The sequence below is a fragment of the Rhipicephalus sanguineus genome, chromosome 1, assembly GCF_013339695.2.
Source record: "Rhipicephalus sanguineus isolate Rsan-2018 chromosome 1, BIME_Rsan_1.4, whole genome shotgun sequence".
In the NCBI taxonomy this organism is placed as follows: Eukaryota; Metazoa; Arthropoda; class Arachnida; order Ixodida; family Ixodidae; genus Rhipicephalus; species Rhipicephalus sanguineus.
Window position 1 is genome coordinate 217,961,176 of NC_051176.1, and position 21,301 is coordinate 217,982,476.

The 21,301-nt window shown below is 44.8% G+C and overlaps 1 protein-coding gene across 1 annotated transcript in view; it reads right to left on the minus strand.

Moving 5' to 3' along the window:
- LOC119372031 (annulin) overlaps positions 1-21,301 on the minus strand; it is a 57,607-nt gene that overhangs the window by 34,141 nt on the left and 2,165 nt on the right. The window contains exons 2-4 of the mRNA XM_037642475.2: positions 7,279-7,491; positions 4,615-4,748; positions 1,345-1,483 (exon numbers count right to left, since the gene is read on the minus strand). Of these exons, the coding sequence (XP_037498403.1) occupies positions 1,345-1,483; positions 4,615-4,748; positions 7,279-7,491 (486 nt within the window). The remainder of the gene's footprint in view (positions 1-1,344; positions 1,484-4,614; positions 4,749-7,278; positions 7,492-21,301) is intronic.

Consider the following 21,301-nt stretch of genomic DNA (forward strand, 5'->3'; position numbering starts at 1 on the left):
GAATCCCGGCTGCGGCGGCCGCATTTTTGATGGAGGCGAAAATGCGAGACGCCCGTGCGCTTGGATTTCGGTGCACGTTAAAGAACCCCAGGTGGTTGAAATTTGTGGAGCCCTCCACTGCAGCGTCTCTCATAATCATATCGTGGTTTTGGGACGTTAAACCCCAACTATTATTATTATTATTATTATTATTATTATTATTATTATTATTATTATTATTATTATTATTATTATTATTATTATTATTATTATTATTATTATTAGGAATTTATGTCCATGCTCAGGGCTGCAGACTTATCCCTGATACGGATATCATGTTTATTTGTGTTGCAAAATGCCTTCATTAATCCATATGCCGGGGCATATTGTCATTGGGCGAGTGCGGGGGTATTACACAGTGAATTAACCCACATGTGCAGGAGCCATAGTGCACATGTAAACGTTCCGGAATTTTGTTCTTCACTGAACGCTCGTGCTCTTTCGCTCCTTCATTAAGCGGTGGCTTGTTTTGCGAAAATGAATAATACGGTAAATGAGACGAATTTTATGGACCATGGCCTGTTCGCCCAATATAAACATTGCCTTTCATTTGCGGTTGGGCTTATACTGGCCGCATGCAGGTCAGTGAGTGAATGATAAAACAGTGGATTATGAGCTTTCAGTCAATACACAATTACTGCACATTGCTCTATGTGTACTCGGAAAACGCAAAGATGGCCTAGCCCACCAGTTAATAGGAGCATAGTACAGCGCAATGAAGCAAGGTGTTTATATTAGCGATAATTCCATTGGCCTCCGAAGCAACAAACATAATTCTTCGTGTTCTTCTTCTGGAATAGGCACGCATTTTAACAATTTTATCTTGATAACGTGTGCCGCTGCTACGTATTCCTTATAAAACGTGTTGGTACTTCGAGTAGAGTGATGTTATTTTTCTGAAAGTCCGGTCGTTTTCTCTACTCGTCTTCGCGTCCTTCCCACTGCAAGCCGTATGACCCAGCAACGGGGAATAGTAGATAAAATTTTGTCTACAATCTCTTTACATGCCACTGGGTCTATCCTTGTCAAGCTGCAAGCGTTTCGTGACTGCGTCCCCCAGAGATTCAAACGAGACACACAGTAAGTTCGGGGAAAGATGAAGCGATGAAACGTCGTCGAACGAGGAATGTGGCTTTTGACAAGGAGTATTCACTTCGTCGCAGTAGCGAGTGCTTTTGTTGCTGCACTTTCTGCCATGACGACTGCAAGCCCTGTTGCCGAAACGTTGGCTCCAGCGACGTTCCTCGTTCGACAAATTCCCATCGCGTTCTGCGCAGGTGAGTGACACTCTAAGCCTCGTTGCACCTTTGCACCACGGGTTGAAGAGAATGTAGATAGGGTCCGGGTAGGTGTAACGGGCGCCCACGGATTCCACGACGTTCCGCATCTTGGTGTCGACATCCATGATCCACGATCCAACGATGCAAGTTGCCGGCGTCATAACCTGGCGAAGAGAGAACGGCGGCAGCGCTGTTGTGTCCTCAAGGTACTTCGGGTCCATTCGCATCAAATACAAGCCAAAACTCAACGCTTCAAGTATGGACATGGAAAATACGCACAAAGAAGGGCAGGGACGTTGAAGGGACACTAAAGAGCACGGTGATTTTTCTCATATTAGTAGACTGCTCCTTCACAGTTCCGATATCACCACGCTTGCCGCGAGAAGACGCTGGCTAAGCGAGAAGAAGCGCAAGAAGAAAATGCGGGTGGCGACACCACCTTGGGAGTTCCCGCACCAAACGCCGGGACGTCATATCTTTTGACGGTATCTACTACGTGGTTCGTAATCAGTAAAGGCGAAGTATAATCCTCTGAGGGGGTCGTAGACTTAACATAACAAGTTTCGGGAAATTTCGTTGGGCCAATGCTGCCAAAATACGAACAATACACTTTGAAATCCGTGACGTCACGTGCCGTGATTTCGGCGCGAAATTTAAAAATGAAACTGTGACCTTATTTTATCCTCTGTTAGCAAACCTATGATGGTGAAATTAACCACCTTAGAATTCTCAGAGTACAATTCTTCAATCTAAACTGATTTATTGCTTCACTTTAGTGTCCCTTTAACCAGTGAATTCCACTTGACTACTCTTCACAAGGAGCAACTGACGAAGAACGTAGCGTGCATAGGCGCTCTAGCGCAATAAGCTTCAGGTCGGGATAAGAAAAGAATCCAAGTAAAGGTATTCCGACATTACACCGGCCTTGCAGCCATTCTTTTAAATGAATAATTTGACACCTATATTACGCTTATGTTATCCAACTGTGCGTTTCTTTGTTGTTGTTGTTTTTTTGCGTATCTTGCGAAACCCTATACACTGTCAGTTGTCGCTCTTTATGCGTCTGTTAGCGGTAATATTTTATTGCGCTTAAGCATTCTTTAATCGACATCTATAAATGCTTACTTTCTTTACCACGCTGTTTTCCAACACATAAAATTATAGGAACGTTATGACTTGTTTATTGTTCTGTGTATTGGGTTGCAAAACAGCCCTATAGAGTATGCATAACCCGCTATCCCCAGTCGCAGCACGTCGTCATAAATGACTTCTCGTCGAAATTGCCAAGACCAACCTTCACATCTGAGGGCAAAGTTATAATCAATATCGTGGTGGCCGCGATCGATGTAATCGAATGATTTCTTTAACTCAACTCTATTTCTTTTTTTATCATGGACCATTTGAGACACAGTTCTTTACGACCTGGTTGTTGACCGTCGTCTACCTCCATTGTACGTCCACCTCCAGGTTAAGCCAGCGCAAGAACGACTCTTACGGGATCCGGCCAGGCGACTGCTGACGTTTCCGAACGCGTCGGCGCAAGCGAGCGCCGAACGATAGGAGAATAGCGCCGTCACGAGAGCACAGCGAGGAGAGCGCGCTACGCGCCTGACGCGTGGGACGTGAGCGCAGCGGAGTGTACGCAGGTGCAGCCGGCGTCAGCGAGCGCCGCCACGAGAGTGGAGGGAGTGGCACACACTACGCGTGGGCGCAGTGAGTGACGTCGCCCTTTGCCTTACCCTCAAATGAGACGAAGGTTACAGTACACTACTGTAGTCTGATGTTGTACATGTGTCTACGCCCCAAACCATTTCGTCCTAGCTATATCTGCAGCAGTGTTGCGGAGTTGCCACTCCGGAATCGGAATGACTCCGGAATCACTCCACATTTTCTAGACCCCGGAATGGAATGGGAATGGAATGGGGACAATGCTTGGAGGAATGGAATGGGAATGGAATTACGCGCCTTTCGCACGGAATGGAATGGGAATTGAATTAGGTCTTTTTCCGAAAATAGAGCACTTTTTCGTCTATGCGCTGTTTTTCAAACTTCAAACATTAGTAAGTCAGAGCCTCGAATTTAACAATTAAGCAGTATTTTCAAAATGGCTTAGCTGATTACAAGCACCGTGCATTTATAAGGAACGCGCCTACGACAATTCTGTCTTGGGATGCTCTGAAGTTTTTCTCTATTCTTCGGGTAACTGCGGCTCTGTGCCGTTGCTATCTGTCGTGCGGAACTACGGCGGCAGCATGTAACAATGTTAATATCATCATTCGTTCAAACTCGCTGACCATGCAAACGCTATAGGTAGCGGGAGAACTGCTCCTATGGGAATTAGTAGGCTTGTACTGCAGGAGATATGCCACCAAGCTACTATCACTTGGCCTTGGTAACTTGTTTTGCGTACTTTTCCATTCCTTAATGCATCTGATGACATCGGCTTCATGTTCATTCTTAACGCGATAAAACTATCAAGGTGCCTTTCCTACATTGAGGAATTACAGGAATGGAATTGAGCTGCCCGGCCATTCCCGGAGTGGGAATGGGCTAAGTTTTTTTCATTCCGAGGAATTGAAAGGTATGGGATTGAGGTGTGTTCTAATTTCCCGGAATGGAATCGGAATGGGATAGAGGCGCCCATTCCGCAACACTCATCTGCAGCGAAGCTATAGGCATTATATCGCCTAATGAGATCCTTCAATAATTATAATTAAGTATTACACGTGGTAAGTATACCACGTGTAATACTACATGTAATCCTTCCCAGCCCGACACTTGCGTACTACGTATCCACCAAACGTCACCTTCCTGTTCCCTTACGGTGGACCTATAGGCAACAGGGTGAACAGTTGGGCTAGTCCGTACCTTGGAAGGGGAAGAGCGCACAAGGACGAAAGACGAAGAGGAGGAACGAATAACATAGTGAGCATAAACGCATGTTGTTTGCCCCTCTTCTTCGTCTTTCGTCTTTGCACGCTGTTCCCCTTCCAAGACCTATATGCCTTTTTCTTTACACTTCAGGGTTTGTGTGGCCCTTTTAATTAAGTTTTAATTAACTATCCACGGGGCTAACTAAACATTTCTTCACTCAACTTAATCCTCATTAGCCTACCCATCTTATACAACGATTAACTAGAGCATTTACGGCCTTTTTATATGTTTTTTTTTTAATTTGTCACACTTTCCTTACGGCTTTTATGACCCTATTTCGGCGTCACGAGAGGTCCACCTCTGCGCTATAGCCTTATGTCGCTAGGAGCTAGCGCCATAAAACACGCTTCTTTATCCATACCTCGATAAGCAGGGCCTTTTCCTCTGATTTCCTCACAACGGCACTCCAGTTGCCAGACGATAAAGCCTCAGCACTCCTGAAATCCACTGGAACCATGGCGACCGTACCCTTCGTGTAGGTTGTACGATTCTCACCTGCACAGGAAGAATTTTGGGCAGTGATGTTAAAAGGTATTTCCGATTGTCTCGAACAATCGGCCATCCCCTAAAATAGTAATTGAACGCTGACATGATAGTACGCTACGCCTATGCTTTCGGGCAGCAAGACAGCGCTATCTAGCCTGAAAAAGAAAAAGCCTGCTTGTATTTTGGGTCTCACATAAGCGAACAGCAAACAAGGGGCCAAATTACCATATCTTTTCGTGCTCGTTGCCATAGCGTTCGTTCGTAAGCGCGCGTTGGCTGAGAGCCCTCGCCTATTAAATGTCCAGCATCAGTAGTGGCTTGAATTCCTCTTCGGAACACTTCTACAATAAGGGCTTTTTTTGTATACTTTGCCCCAGAAGCTTAACTCACAAAGCCTTTCGTTCTTAAGTTTTTTCCATCATTGGCCTTCCGCGTGCATTCCTGTATTCACAAAAATGCCTTACGCCGGCGTTGTTCTTAAAAGAAAATTCAGCCAATCCTGATGTTGTAGGCATACCATTAGGGAATCCGGCAGGCCAATCAAAGATGCCGACCTAATCCGATGCTGGACATATTATAAGTGAGGACTGCCGGCCGATGATAAGCAGCGCTTACGAAAGAAATGCTCTGGGAGTTCGGCCCCAGTTCTCGACAAGTTCTGTTTGGTTTGCTTTCAGATCCTTTCTCAGTTACAACCAAGTGAATCCAACAGACAATTATATAACAGACAAAACAGCCTTTCTATCGATGGGATCCGAACCCACAACCTTCGAATTCGAAGGTTGTGGGTTCGGATCCCACCTACGGCATGGGTGTTTCTTCGTCGAATGTAATTCATTTCAATTTATGTGCTAATTACTACATTACAATTAACTACAACAATTAATGCCTCCTACGCTTTCCTTGGCCTAGTTGTATGTTGGATTGACTTTGTTGTGTCTAATAAGGAAACGAGCCCCTCGAAAAAATTCTGCTTCTTTCGTTCATTCTTAGTTAGTTAGTTAGTTAGTTAGTTAGTTAGTTAGTTAGTTAGTTAGTTAGTTAGTTAGTTTGTTTGTTTGTTAGTTAGTTAGTTAGTTAGTTAGTTAGTTAGTTAGTTAGTTAGTTAGTTAGTTAGTTAGTTAGTTAGTTAGTTAGTTAGTTAGTTAGTTAGTTAGTTAGTTAGTTAGTTAGTTAGTTAGTTAGTTAGTGTTATGAGTGAAGTGCGCGAGTGTGGTGCTTCCGATGGCTGGAGCAGTAAAAACGACGAGGACGACGTACAACGTGCTACTTGCGCGAGCGCGCCGAACATCGGAGCATGAAAAAAAAAAGCAAAATAATAAAATCGCCAAGAGCCACTGCGCCGAAAAGGAGGAGGAAGAAGAGCTGTGCGGGCTGTTCGAAGAACGTGGCTAGGGTGCGGACTGCGAGCTTGTCGGGCGCTTGTACCCGGGCTCTGAAGGCGTCCACCTAGCCGGCGCAGGCCTGCACGCGGACCTGGCGACCAGTCTACCGGCGTGGCTTTTGCTGAGGCCCCGGCTTGGCGTGGTTGTGGCGCTCGGGCTGGAGACAGCACCGCTGATGACGGCATCCACCGGGAGCGGAAGTGAGTCGTCGGGCTGAGGGCCCGAGCTTGGAGACTTCCACCACCCCGTCCTCCTCACCGGACTGCTTGTCTGCCCAGACCGTTGGTGAGCCGTACTACTCTGGTTCCACATCAGGACTATTCTGACGACGTTAGCGTGTGGACTTGCACGACGTTTAAGCTTAGGATAAGACTCCCTTGTTTAAGGAGAACGCTATGTACTGGTGGCCAGGCTGACGCTTGTTAGTTTACCTTTTGTTCATTCTAGTGTTTCCCTTTCTTTTATTTTCTTGTGTGTTCAAATATATGTTCATTTGTCTGAAAATCAAACGCTCACCTCTGTGTCTTATTCAAGAATAGTAATGCACAGCCGATTCAACTGGCTTTATTAAACGAACCTGTCACAGTTAGTTAGTTAGTTAGTTAGTTAGTTAGTTAGTTAGTTAGTTAGTTAGTTAGTTAGTTAGTTAGTTAGTTAGTTTGTTTGTTTGTTTGTTTGTTTGTTTGTTTGTTTGTTTGTTTGTTTGTTTGTTTGTTTGTTTGTTTGTTTGTTTGTTTCGAAGATGCCCTCGATGCATTTATGGCGCAACCTAGAGTAGTGGAATAGTTTCACGGGGCGTTCAACATGGCAGCTGTCAAGAAAAGCATAATTCACGTCACCCTAGTGAAGATTGGGAAGCGCTACAGACGAAATGCAGTCGAATGGTTTCTAACCTGAAGGTTGGCGCAGAAAGTAGAGCACGTATTCACAAAAAATGCCTAACGCCTAATCTACTTATAAGAGCAGCTGCCATCTAACCGTGGCGTCAGACACATTATTAGCGAAGCGGACTTGTGAAGGCAAATAGCTGGCACGAACAAGAAGTTTTGTAAGTTTAGCCCCTTGTGCCGAACTAAGAGAGCATTACTTTCCTAACAGCTATATTCTTATTTGATGAACGCAACTTACTCTTATTCGTTATTCCACCCACTCACCTTCAATACCAAAAAAGAGGGACAGCGAGTCGGTCTCCGGGTTGAAGGGTCTGTTCAAGTTGATCACCATTGTGAAGGACTGCCCCCGTCGAATCACGGGGGCCGGTTTTTGTGATTTAGTCCGGGAGAATCCTCTCGTGAAGTGGTTCTCCGCGTTGTACGTCACGTACATGTCTACGTTGCGCACCTTGACGACCTCGTTTGGGCTTCCGGCTGCATGGGAGAGATTAAAAAAAAAAGGAAGAGAGACGGGTATATTCACAATTGAGGATCTTGGAAAACGTTAGTAAGCAACGGCAATTTACTTGTATGAGCTCTTGCTTCGAGTTCATGACGACATTAAAAAAAAAGTCATTTTTCAAGTTCGTGCGTTTAAAATAAGATATTTTTCAAACTGTTCTTTGTCTCCCATCTTTAGGTTATCTCTTTTTTTCTTTTTTCACTTTACAATGTACAAACACATTATCCGGCGGCAGTATCGATCGCTTTCGGCGATAGTTGTGAGGTAACGCCAGGCGTCATTTACGTAGCACGGGATATCTGCAAATGGGACGACGTGCCTGCAGTCGTTATTGTCACGAGATGGGGTAGGGATTATTTAGAAAGGACCAGGTAGCCAAGTGGAGATTTCCCCTCGTTAACCTCCCTGTATTTTATCTAACTTTCGCTTTCTCCCTCTCTCTAGTGAAGTTCACTAAAATTACGCGCGACGAGTTGTTTTTTTTTTTCTCCTTGACATAAGTTCTGCTCTATCACGCGCAGCGTTAGCTTCCGTCAGAGTTGCGCTGTTTGAACACGCAAGTAGAATGTGATGGTTTATTATAAAGAATGCTGAAATAAAAGTTTATCTAGGTTGCGCTTTCCGGCTGAAGTTCGGCTCTGTGCTTACAAACGTATACGTGTACTCTCGGGCAGTTTTTGGCCACGCTCGCGACGCTTCGAAGCACTTGTACTGGGCGCTGGTTTGCGAGTCAGCGTTTCGCATATGCGAAACTCTATTAAAGACGAAACTCTTTACTGCGTGAATTTGAGCCCAGGAAACGAGAAATCAAAGTAGAAGCAATACACGCTGTACACTGATTAAGAGCGTCGGCCGTCGGTAATCTGATCTGCGGTAAGGCACGTCCGCATGTATACATGCGGCATCGAAGATTCCAGCCTTATCGTCGGTGGCAGCGTCAGTTCCGGAATAAACTCTACTGTTAGCGTTGCGCTTATGAGAAGATTCTAAAATAATCTGGAAGGTTCCCAGACATTCGGGCGCGGTTTGCGCAAGGCAGTGGTCACACGTGTAACGGACCGGTTACATAAAAATCGAAAAAGAAGTGCGCGTGGCGATATACTTAGTAATGTTTATATTCGCCAGTGTTCCGAGTGGCCCTGCGCCTTCGTTATAAGCAGAACCGGTCTGCCTTGAACGATGGTCGAGAACAAACGAGCAGCATCGACAGGAAGAAATGGGATGACAGAAATACTTGTTTTGTATTGGCGTTGGATACAATGAAAACGTCATGTGCCTGTGACTTCAAGGGCTTTGAAGGGACACTGAAGAGAAACAATGAATCGGTTTAGATCGATAAATTGTGCTCTGATAACTCTAATGTCGTTAATTTCGCCATCATAGGTTTATTAATAGAGGAGAAAATAAAGTTGAAAGTTTCATTTTTAAATTTCTCGCTGTAATCTCCCCCCATGACGTCACGGATTTCAAAGTGTATTTATTGTATTTTGGCGCCGTTGGCTCAACAAAATTACCCCAAACTTGGTATGTTAAGTCTATGGCCCTCTCAGAGGATAATGTACTTCATTTTTACCGATTAGAAACTACGTAGTCCCTAGTAGGCGCCGTCAAAACATGTGACGTCACGGCAAATGGTGCGGAGACTTCAAGGTGGCGTCGCCAGCCACATTTTGTTTTTGCGCGTTTTCTCGCTTACTAAACGTCTTCTCGCAGCAAGCGTGGTGTTTCTGGTATCGTGAAAGAGCAATGTACTAATATGGGAATTGGCTGGTTTTTGCCGTCGCCGTCGTCATGCACCGTATATATATATATATATATATATATATATATATATATATATATATATATATATATATATAAGCCACATAGAAAAATAATTCAGAAATACTTTCCGACGCGCGGAATCGAACGGCCGACCTCTCGCTCCGCAGCGCGCGGCGTTAGACGGCTAGGCCACGAAGAGTACCGTCTTTGTCATGCTAACGGCGAGCTATTTATATACACCATTTACTTCAGCGTGCTTTCTTACTCACCAGCGAGATGGCGCGAAGTGCGCGAGGGGCGCGCTTTAAAGGTCATCGCCCCGCACGTAGCGTTGTGCGCGCGTGCCTGCCTCGGTGCACTTCGCCCTAGGGGGCGTGTTCGCCTGCGTGCGGAGGGAGCAGAGGGGTTGTATGTCTTGTGCTTTCACCGCGATGTCCACGCTGAAGTTACAGAGCGTACAAAGGTCACTTCGCATGCTGCAGCGGCCGCGTTTGCGAAACGAGCACGCTGTTCAAACAGAAATAAGTAACAACTGTGACATTTGATAGTTTGCGCTCGCCCTATGTGTGTTCTTTTCGTGCATCCTTTGCGCTTGAGCAATGCGCTGGAAATTTCGAGCTGCTTTCCGTTCTTCGCTTTACATTCCAATTTCTTGCTATCGCATTCATTGTTCGCCGTTGCGGCGAAACTGTGACTTTTTTCTTTTTCACGAATTGGCAATCGTATTAGCACACGCATAAGCAATTTACTTCGACAGTTCATACCAGGGCTTCAAATATTGGCTTTATTTTAGAACCAGACAAGCCTTAATTTCCTACCCCTCAACCTGTATAAGCGCCGACGATATGAAGGCCAATTAAGAGTTTTTCAAAAAATAAAAAAAGAGATCGGCGTTGGTAGCAAAGCGACGGCCATCATTACTATTCGACAACTACCAAGGATTTGTTCGTAGATGTAGTTCTGTCACAAAGGAAAGCTCAACGGCAGGCTCTGCATGTATACCCGTTATACTGGGGCCGAATTCACAAAACTTCTCTTTCATAACTGCGTTTTTTTATTGGTCAGTAGGCTTCGCTAATAACATGTCCCGCATCGTGATTGGCTGATATATTCTCTTACGAAATTTTTATAGTACGATGTTTTTGGGATTGCAGGTCCGGATTTTTACTTCTTCCTTTAATGCAACAAAACCAATCAAAATCGATTAGTTGGTTTCCTAGAAAGACATCAGTTCCCATGCGTTCAATAACAGTTCCCGAGTTAAAGCTTCTGTGGCTGCACGTAATGCACCTATCAAATGGAATGATCCCTACAGACGTACGTGGACTACATTCCCTGGACCCATACTTATGTCTCCTGGCAACATCAGGACTGCCCTGAACAAATGCGATCCTGTTATGCAGACTATTGTTGGTCGCCGCGTGTATTAATGCCTCCGCCACAACTGCTCGATCAAAGCTTACGCAGCGAGCGTGCTTACGCCTTCAGCATAGGAATGGCCAGCACCAAAGCCTGCGACTACTGTGGTGAAGAGACCATGAGTCATATCCTGTGTCAGTTTCCGCAGTATTGTACAGAGGCGCTTGCTTACCGTAGGCTGTGTCGACAGTTTCTATGACTGATCTTGTGTTGATAGAGACAATATTCCAAGGACCGATTCTATATCCTATTAGAAGGCTGTTAAAGCGCTGTTGTGCCTTTAGAGCGCAAACTCTACTACTCCGTGTCTCTCAAGGTCATTCATCGCGTCGCAATGACTTTGAGTGGTCGGAGCGCAAGCGCAACCCAACGCACGTCCGACCGGCCTTGGTAAAAGAAGAGCCGCATGGCTCGAGGCGCGAACTTGAAAAATAGGGAAAAGCTTTGGCTCTCGGCCAGCTCGGACGCTACAGCCGCAGCTGCTGCTCTTTTGTCCCTGCGTCTCTCTTGATCCAAGTCACGCCAAGTGATACACTGCGGAGGGGCGTCGCAGCTGCGGTTCCACGAGACAAGGCGAAGGTAACGCTTTGTCACTCAGTCTCGCCATGGATGGCTTTCCGTCTGGGCCGTCTGTGTGTCCGCTTCAGTGCAAGCAACAGGCTGAAGCCAATCATCGAGTAGATATAGCTAGACGGCAGGCTGCGAAATCTCAAGCAGAGGCAAAGTTTCTTGCTGAAACACCGGATCAACTGGAGCCCAGAATAATACGTTGTAGAGAAGCTTACCAAGTGCGGAATCGTGCCAAGATCGAAGCTACTGCAGCCGCCGCCTCTGTGTACAGTCTCTACAACCCCAAGCCAAACATACCTTTCGCTCGTGATAAATATGTTTACAAGAGTTAAACCTCAGCCTTTCTTTTTTTTTTAACACGAAAGTGTTAATTCCGAGGTCCATTAAGACTTTCATGACGTATTTCCGAAATGGAAATACGTGAGCAAAATGAATGCCATCAGATGGCAAAGAAAAAAGAAATTCTAAAATAAAAGTCACAGTTTCGATCGCTTCAAGACGAATCCATGAATGCGATAGCAAGAAATTGGAATGTTACAGGAAGAACGACAAGCAGCTAGAAACTTGCTGCGCGCTGCTCAAGCACAAAGGACGCAGTAAAAGAAAACACACAAGACGAGTGTCAACTAACAACTGTCACAGCTCGAGACTTGCAGCGCGTTGCTCAAAAGCAAAGAAGGAGGCACGGAAAGAACGCACAGGATTACATACGACGAGCGCGACCTGTCACAGTTCTTAGTTCAACTAACCCCTACTTTGGTTCTTGTTGGTAGCAGATCACTCCTTTCGCAAACGTTGCCGCTGCAGCGAGCAAAGTGACCTTCGTGTGGTCTATAGCTTCAACGGAAACTTCGCGGCGAAAACACTAGACGTACAGAACTCCCCCTCAAGAGATAATCGCGCGAGCACAGTCGACCACGCCCTGTATATCAAAGTACAAGTCGAAGGCGCACATCCCAACTCCGGCGAAACACTAGATAGTGTTAGAATTGGGGACCCAAGAAATTTGCGAGCCGCCAGAACGCAGGCGTAGAACGCAAGCCACTCTCGGACTCTTGCGCTCGTGTTGTCTCAAGACCCTTTACCCTTTGGCGCCTTCCTCTGGGCGACAAACAAAACCGCAGAGCGCGGGACCTCAAGATGAGAAAATAAAGACGGCGCTTGGCAGTAGCATGTGAAGCCATGGCTCGCGTTCCCTGCGGGCGTTGATTCTGGTCACTAAGATAAAACTTCATTTGGCTCTAATCGGTACATATTCCTGAGGCTAAAATTACAGCTCAAACGCACTTCTTTGTCCTTCTAACTTCTTCTTTACTTATTTATTCCTGCACCCATCCTAATACAATTTCATGTCGTCACGTATCTAATGCACTATCATCCTTGTTACACGTTTTCGTTTACAGCTATCGTTGCGTGCGCATTTGTGGCAACTTGCTTTAGTCTTATATATGATTGGCGTATGAAAGAATAAAACATTTGTTAGTCAGCGCATGTGTCATACGTTTCTTTTCTTCTCGGGTGTCTTGTGGGTTTGCGTTGTAATCTTAGCCTCAGGATGCTGGTCGTGGTGTAACATATATACTGTGATTCTGGCTCAGCCGTCTCGTTTCTTCCCTCCTGTGGCGTAAGTCTACAAGAGCCAAAGCGTTCCCACTAGCTCGCGCCACCACGAGCCACGGCACGCTCTTCTTTTTCCGTATTCTGCCTGTAAGTATCCTGGAGAACGAATGAGGCATGGCATAAATGTCTAAGGAAGCTGAGCTGCGGAGAGAGGGTTCGCAGGTTCGAAACCCCGGTCGAGCGCTTCAGAATTTTTTCTTCTGAATTATTTTTATTTGTAGCTTTTATTTATATATACATACATATACATATCCGGGACATGACGGCGACGGCAAAAATCCGCCGAGAGTGTATAATTGTAAAGTTCCGTTGACAGGAGTCTCACCCATGACCTCTAGGTCCGCGATGATGGCTGGCGGGCGTTTAGCCCACTGAGCTACCGCCAAACACATGACGGCGCATATATGAACACGCCTTTTATCTTTCACACTTTCCTGTCACAGTGCTCTTGGATGGATGGATGGATGGATGGATGGATGGATGGATGGATGGATGGATGGATGGATGCTATGAGCGTCCCCTTTATAACGGGGTGGTGACATGTGTGCTACCAGGCTCGAAAAAAAAACTTCGTTGCCTCCACAATTAGCCCCGGCAACTCGCCGTTGCTGACCGTCCCATTCGGCGCGTTTCCAATAGGAGAAGTGTAATTTCGTCAACGCCTTAACACACCGTAAGGTGGCGGCTTTAGCACAAGCCTCGCTCATAGCATCCATCCATATCGAAAAATTGCTCTACGACGCTCGCCTGGCTGTCGCACCGCATTCCCCGCTCGCCCTGTGAGAAGTAACGGCCAGGCTATAGGGAAGACACGACGCACGTAGCGTTTCTCTTCGCATTTCACGACGCTTTGAAGGAGTGCATATCGAGTATCAGTGTTTATTATGTGCTTGTTGATGCCATCTTGGCGCGGGATTCACCCATATGCGGTGTCCAGGTATATCTTGACAACTTCAGCTACCGCAAGGGTTAAATCATGATCATGGGCGTTAGTCCTCGGTACGGAGATGTGCCACTAGGCGTCAACGTGGGTGCGTCCACATCAAACGGTGCTATATCTGCCAAACAACAATAGACGTTGTACAAGCTCTCATATACCAATACACTATAAACAATCAAGTACTGTTGTGACGACACGTTTCACTTTTTTTTGCAATACATTGGGTTCAGTGAACGCCTAAAGCATTTCTTGTGTTGTTGTTGTTTATTTCTCTTTATGGTTCGAATCCTCCCTTTGTTCTAGCATCAATCTCCCGACCTACGAAGAGACTTCATTCTCTGCAGCTATGATGCAAAAATATTCCAAGTTAGCCACTTGTCCATACGCGATTCGTCAAAATCTTTCGGGCTGTGCCGACGGCACTTGCCTCTCCCACGATTTAACGAACACCTCAAAAACGCCCCATCTCATAACATGCACAGACTGCTTATGCATGATTAGGCAGAACAAATTGAAGAAATCATTTTTGATCATGTGCATTGTTGAGATTTGCCTTTCGCTATTAGTTGAAAATTTCAAGGACGCGTCAACATCGTCCGTCTGTCACGCGACGTCACAAAACAATGAAATCCCACCATGTCAAGGTCACTGGTACGCACCATGAGGTGATTAACAAGCCTGATAAAATTGGATTTCTTTTTTTTATAATAACAGGACAGTGTTCCTTTCCAAAAGGAACAGAATACGGTTGCCTGCCGATCGCTCGGGCACTGCCTGCGCTGCCGCCGAGAATAGATTTATTTGCATGTAATAAATGTTTTGCGTGGCAGTATAACACCTTCGAATCGTTTCCGCACGTCTACGAGATCGCTCTGTTAAGTATTTTAATTGAGGATCCTTTATATTTAACACTCCATTGGAAGCCGCCGCTATTGTAAACGAACCAACGCAAGATAAGCAAGCGGTAGCGGACCAATCGGAGACGCCGGCATACAGCCCTCTTCGCCCGATGATTTCCGTTTTCGTTGCGCAAGCTCGATCCTACTAAATCACCCTTTCCGCTAGTTACTCGGCTCTTGTCAGCCCTTGAGATCGAAAAAAAAAAAAACATGTCAGAACATAGCAATGCTATTCGGTTGCAAACCAAATAAAACGGACTTACTGTAAAGAGTAGGTCGTTTCATTAGGCTCTTCGAAAAAAACTTCCCACATAAGCTTACGTCAGTTGTGACGGGAATTCGACGGAACGAAATAAAATAGCAGCGGTATAGTTTCTATCTATGGTATGCATGGTTAAGCTCGCTGACTCTCCTCGCACTCTTTCTCGTACAAACGAATAAAGTTCTCGATACACGTCGACATTCGACCATTTCAAAGCTGCTTGACCACTTTAAGTAGAACCTATAGCACAACTGAAAGCTACGCATATAGTTGAACATTTCGCACAGGATCGACATTTTCTTATTGGGGCAGCGGTGACTTCAGTGATTCACATGGCATATAACTTTCGTACTGTGGACATGGTTTCGTCAATTGTTTCGCCCGTTTTTCCTTTCTCCCGCTGCAGAGTAGCAAACCAGAAGTTTCGATTCCGGCTAACCTCACTGCCTTTGTCTCTCTCTCTCTCCGTCAATCCTCTATTTCGTGGGCAGCGGCTATTGGCTATGTCGGCTTCTGAGGGCCCCGCGGTACCGCTGGCGCTTCCATGAATGGCCGTTGAAAGCGCATTCGCGTAACAGCGCTGCAACACCGTTCCCCGCAATATAACCAGGAGATGTGCCCTCTGCGCAACTGGTCAGCGGTCGAGGTGGCAAGCTATATTTATAATGCGTATACTGGTGGAAATAAGAGCTGGGAAAAGATCAATGGAACCGGGTCGTTACAGGTGTGGGTAACTTTACAATACAGAGACACAGCCTTTTTTTATAAAAAAGGGCTAAGAAGTTGTGAACAAAATTTCAGACTGCCATAGATGTACAGTAAAACATAATTGCCTCTAACAAGCTAGGCGACTATTAACCGACTCCTCTTTTCAAATAGAATGCCAATACAAATCATTATCATAATCACTGTAATAATATGAATATCAGAGATCTTGCCGACGACATTTCCTTCTTACGGGTGTGCTCGTGTAGGCGGTGGGGAGGACGTTTCTCACGCATCGTATTTTCCTTCTCGATGGGCATTTTATGTGCATCACCAGCCTTTGGAAGAGGGAGAGGAGCGCCACGTAAGCGATGTTCCGCTACCCCTTTACGAGGCACGATGTGTGACTAACGTAGGCTCGATGAGGAGGGGGGGGGCAGGAAAACGAAAGTCTGAGAGAACACGTGGAAAGCATGACAGAGAATATTTATAACAGAGACCATAACTGAAAGCAACAAGCACTATCGCAAACGTACATGTCGCCCCAATGTAATTATTTAAATCTGTTCACACAGCGTCGTTTTTTTTTTGTGTGTGTGTGTGTGTGTGTGTGTGTGTGTGTGTGTGTGTGTGTGTGTGTGTGTGTGTGTGTGTGTGTGTGTGTGTGTGTGTGTGTGTGTGTGTGTGTGTGTGTGTGTGTGTGTGTGTAAACAAAAGATATATTGACAGCGCACACACACACACAAAAGTGCGCGCTGTCATATATATATGACAGCGCGCGCTGTCAATATATATTTTGTTTACTTTTCTAGAGTCATTCAATCTGAACAGCTAGATAGCCATGCCTGTAAGCGGGTCTATCCCATGCTGTGGACATGCACATTTAACACCACATCAACAGTTCCACTCTTGTCAAGCCAGCGTGCACATGAGCTATGGCGTGCATTGTGTGATTGAGCATTTTTATTTGTATTTTCTTCTTTCATTGTTTCTTTTTTGTGTGTGTCTGTTGATAACTTGTGTCCTAAGTGTGCCTAAATGAAATTAACAAAAAACGAACCACTCTTTAAGGTGATTATGTCTCCTTTCATATTTGCGTTTCAATAAAACAAAAAGGTTAGCGCTATATCGAACGGCTTCAGTCGACAGGTGTTTTGCAGCGACCATTGCCCTTCATATGACACCCTTGAGGACATTCTATACAGAATATGGTATCCCGTATTGAAGCAGAGACGACGTTATCTCAACGATACAAGGTTCGCTGCGACTCGAAAGCACAAAACAGGCGTAGGCGAACTTTGCATAACAGGTGCAGGCGAAACAAAGGGGGAGAAAATAGTCTACTTCGACTGCCAACGTCGTCGCAGTGTCGTTGATGGAACAATGGCGGGACGCAAATGGCCAGCTTTCGCATTTCTACAAGACGGAGCCCTTGTTCCATGGCCTTGAGCACGACCGCGGGCTCAGTGTTATTTCATTTTTTTTTTCCTCATTTCAGTTCTCTTTCTTTCTGCAGCGCCGTGTAGGCTAAGCAGAAATGCTACCTGGCATGTAAACTACTAAGCGGTGACCGCTAGTTAGGCTAATGAACCCATTAAGATAAATTTCTGCCTGGTCGAGGACGACGGCAAAAGGCCATGGACCAGCTGTAGCCAGCTTTTCGTAGGTGTTGCATGGTTCTGGTTGTGGATTGTAGTAAAGCGTCCACTAGCATTATCAAAGCGCTAAATCCACACATACTATATTACATTAATATGAACTACTTATAAGGAACGTAAAAATGTTAAAATGTGCGATTTGCTAAATGGCAAAATGTTAGCGTTCACCTCCAAGTAACGGGTGCAACAAACTTATTATGTTTGTGTAAATGCTAGCTGGTGTAATGCAATTCCTTTCCCTGAATATGTTTTGTTTTTTTTTTTTTTGTTGAATATCTATCGTTCACCAGTGGCCGATCATTATAGGATAGCGTAAGCGGACTACCGCCCGAAAAAGAAAAGAATTGGATTAAAAATTCTTCGTTATCCCGCTCTTTTTCTCGGTAAAAGAAGAATCGCACGGCAAGTGGAATAACATGGAATTACAATCTCTTAAGTTGGAACCGCAATGTACAGAAGGTGTTCATGTCATCCAATGAACTTCCTTCAGCGTCTTGTGTGACGACAAAATTACAAACAAATTTCAGTTATCACGTATCTACTCCGTACTTGTGATTACATTCCTCAACGTCTTTACCAACATTCTTCGTAGCCGTCCAAGCTCTGAAGTGAAGGTTTAATGTCCTTGAAGTTTAATTTTCTATACTTAGGTTCGGCACCCAGATATTAAAATGCCGGATTATAACGATTGGAATTCCGCGTTGTGTAACTCATTGCCAACGAGGTACTGTGTATTATACATACGCAAGCTAGCAGATCAATAAACGTTTGGAATGGTAATTTATTTCGTGATGGATCATTCCGAACTAAGATGCATCTTTCACTCAACCTTCAACACTTCGGCAAGGTCATGATGGCTTCACACAGAAAGCACCTTTGCGGAAAGTCTAGCCGGTCATTTATACTTACCAGGACTCTAGTGCGAGTTAGTTGGTTCATGATCTTGAACAAGTTTCTTCAGCGCGAGACAGACGCGGACGAAAGGGCGCTCGTCTGTGTCTTATGCATTCTCGGTGTTTCGCCCTTGTCTGATTCCCGTTGAAAAAACTGCTCAAGATGATCATTTAGAGTCGTTGGACAACGCAGTTTAGTCGGTAATATAAAAGATTGATGTCAGTCTTTTATAATCATCATTAATTGTCATTCATGTATAATCACTTCTGTCGGTGGAATGAACACATAATTTCTCCGTAGATGGCATACTCTTTCTTCAGTGCAATACATAAGTTCTACTATGAAGTCGAGAGTCAGACGAAAACCCGTCTGGTCGGGAAAAGACAGATTGTGAACAAGGCTCCCGTGTGGGAGCCGAAACGTCTTACTTTCATGTGAACATTCGTGGTAGGCGTCTATATTAATTGCCCTCATAAGTTATGCAATTTCCAAAAAATTACATACAGGCCGAATGGAGAGATTGCATAAATTTTATATCTTCAATTTTTGCATATAATTGCACAAACTATTCAGCCTCTAGAAATTCAGCTGAAACTAAAAAAAAAAAAACTATCAGCATTCCTTTATCCTTTCCGCTCACTTTAGATTCCCAAGTGACTTTTTTTTTTCGATTGTGACAAGGTAAAACTGCATGAATTTTCTTGAAATGTTTCCTTTGTTTTTCCTCACACAAAGACAGACTAGAATACTTCTATTGCTGAATAACTCGATATAATACCCGCTCTGAGTCCAAAAAAATCTGCGAATGGTAAGGAAAATTATTTATTCATTGAATTCATCTTCCAGTAAAGCGTATGAAGTGGTGCGTTCTAACAATACTTATACTGACTATTGTTTAATCTATGCTCCTTTCCAAGAAAAATCGCGCCATCGCTCTATAGTCAGTAACATTCAAGATGAATAATTATCGGAGTGAATTAGAAAGTGTTAACAGCACATACAAGAATAGGAAACTGGACAGAACAAACAGATGCAAAGAGCGCTGACTTCTAACTAGATTTATTTAGGTGAAAAAGTGCATATTTACAAGGCAATAAAAGGCACGCACGTTACTGCCACATCATCTGACATGCTTCAAGCGTAGTCACACTTGCCCTAAAGCACTACTAGGTAATGAAATTCTTTATTTGGAAGCACAACATAATGACAAGAACGCACATTTCATCCAGCTTATTTACTAATGGCGCTTCGATAACTCCGCGAGTTAACTAACTGGACCCTATGTTTCGCCATTATTCTGCTATGATTAAAACCGGTTGTGCACCCACAGTCGCGGTAATGAATGCCGATGTGCCCCTCCACAGTATCTGTTCGTTCTGTCACGTTTCCTATTCTTGTATGCGCTCTTAATACCTTCGAACGGATCCATAACAGCTTGCCCAAGCTTCACCTCTTTCAATCTGAGTGAAGAACTATGTACCGGGTGTTCAAAGTTAAGCTTTACGGTTTTGTTAAAATTCAGCACTCGGAGATACGGGAAAACCACCTTTGCAGATAAGTTTTTTATCCATGGGGACACAAAGTGAGACCATAGTTATCACTGTCAGCCGCCCAATTAACTATGACTGAATAATGAACTTTTTAATGAGTGCAGCAAGCGGGCATGTTTATATTGAAAATTTGGAGGCAGTCGCGTTTCTACGCAGTTCCACTTGGAAGAATTTTTCTAGCATGCATGTGCCCCGAGATATCCCGCGGCAAAGTTTAATTGCGGCTTGCATGATTACGCATGCAAGACGGTGAGGATTGGCGCAATGTTCCGCCTGATGTGACGAGCAGCCATTGCTTGCTATCGCCAGCCGGTGGCAAAAGGGTAACCGTTATCATCTTTGCCTATGCCTTCGACCCGCTGTCAGATTAAACGCTGCACGCAACTGAAGCGGCACATCGGGGAGGAGCTTTGCGCCAGTGCTCACTGTCTTGCATGCGTAATCGTGCAAACCGCAATTAAACTTTGCAGCAGGATATCTAGGGGCACAGACATGCTAGAAGAATTCTTCCAAGTGGAACTGCGTAGAAACGCGACGGCCTCCAACTTTTCAATACCAACATGCCCGCTTGCTGCACTCATTAAAAAGTTCATTATTCAATCTTAGTTAATTGGGCGGCTGACAGCAATAAATATTGCCTCACTTTGTGTCCCCCTGGATACATAACTTATCTGCAAAGTTGGTTGTCACGTATCTCCCAGTGTTGAATTTTAAGAAAACCATAAAGCTTAATTTTGAACACCCGGTATATATATATGTTCAAGAATACATGCTGCAGAGAAAACATTACATTTGAGAACTAGCCACCAAATGCAAGCGAATATTGCGTAAAGTGCCTCAGACGATGAATAGTTTCATTGCATGAATGATAAACGCATTGAAAGTGAATAGAACTACTTCCCGAGATAACGGTTATAGAGCACTGGAACTGATGGTCAAAGAACAGTAATTGCATAACGTTAAGGCGCACGATCGTTGCTATAATGCTCCTGTAAACAGTCGAAAGCCAGTCAACTATATAGAATTCTGTGTACTACCCTTCGTTATTACGCCGACTGAGACCCTTCGTCTCTTAAACAAACCAGCGGCTTAGGAATTCTAAAGCACATGCGTTGTTGTTAAAACTAAGACAATTACCAGGACGACTAAATTCAAATTACACCTGAAAACTTCTGCTCTCTTTTGAAGGTCGAAATGCGCGTTGTGTTCTATTGACCACGAATCTGTGCGTCTACGGATTCTCAAAGAGCCCAGCTCTGCTGTCGAAGTTTCCCAAACAAGAAAAAAGTCAGTTGTTTCGACCTGTCTAGGTGTGTTTGTGTGTGCGTAGCGTGTGCGTGAGTGTGCGTGCGTGCGTGCGTGCGTGTGTGTCTATATACGTGCGTGCATTCTGTAAGCACAGTTATCCCCCTGAATGCCTGAACCGGGATCGGCCTTATAATATGGGCCCCATAGCCCTCTTTCTGGTGACATAAGTGTAGTTGGCTGTTTACGTTCGTTA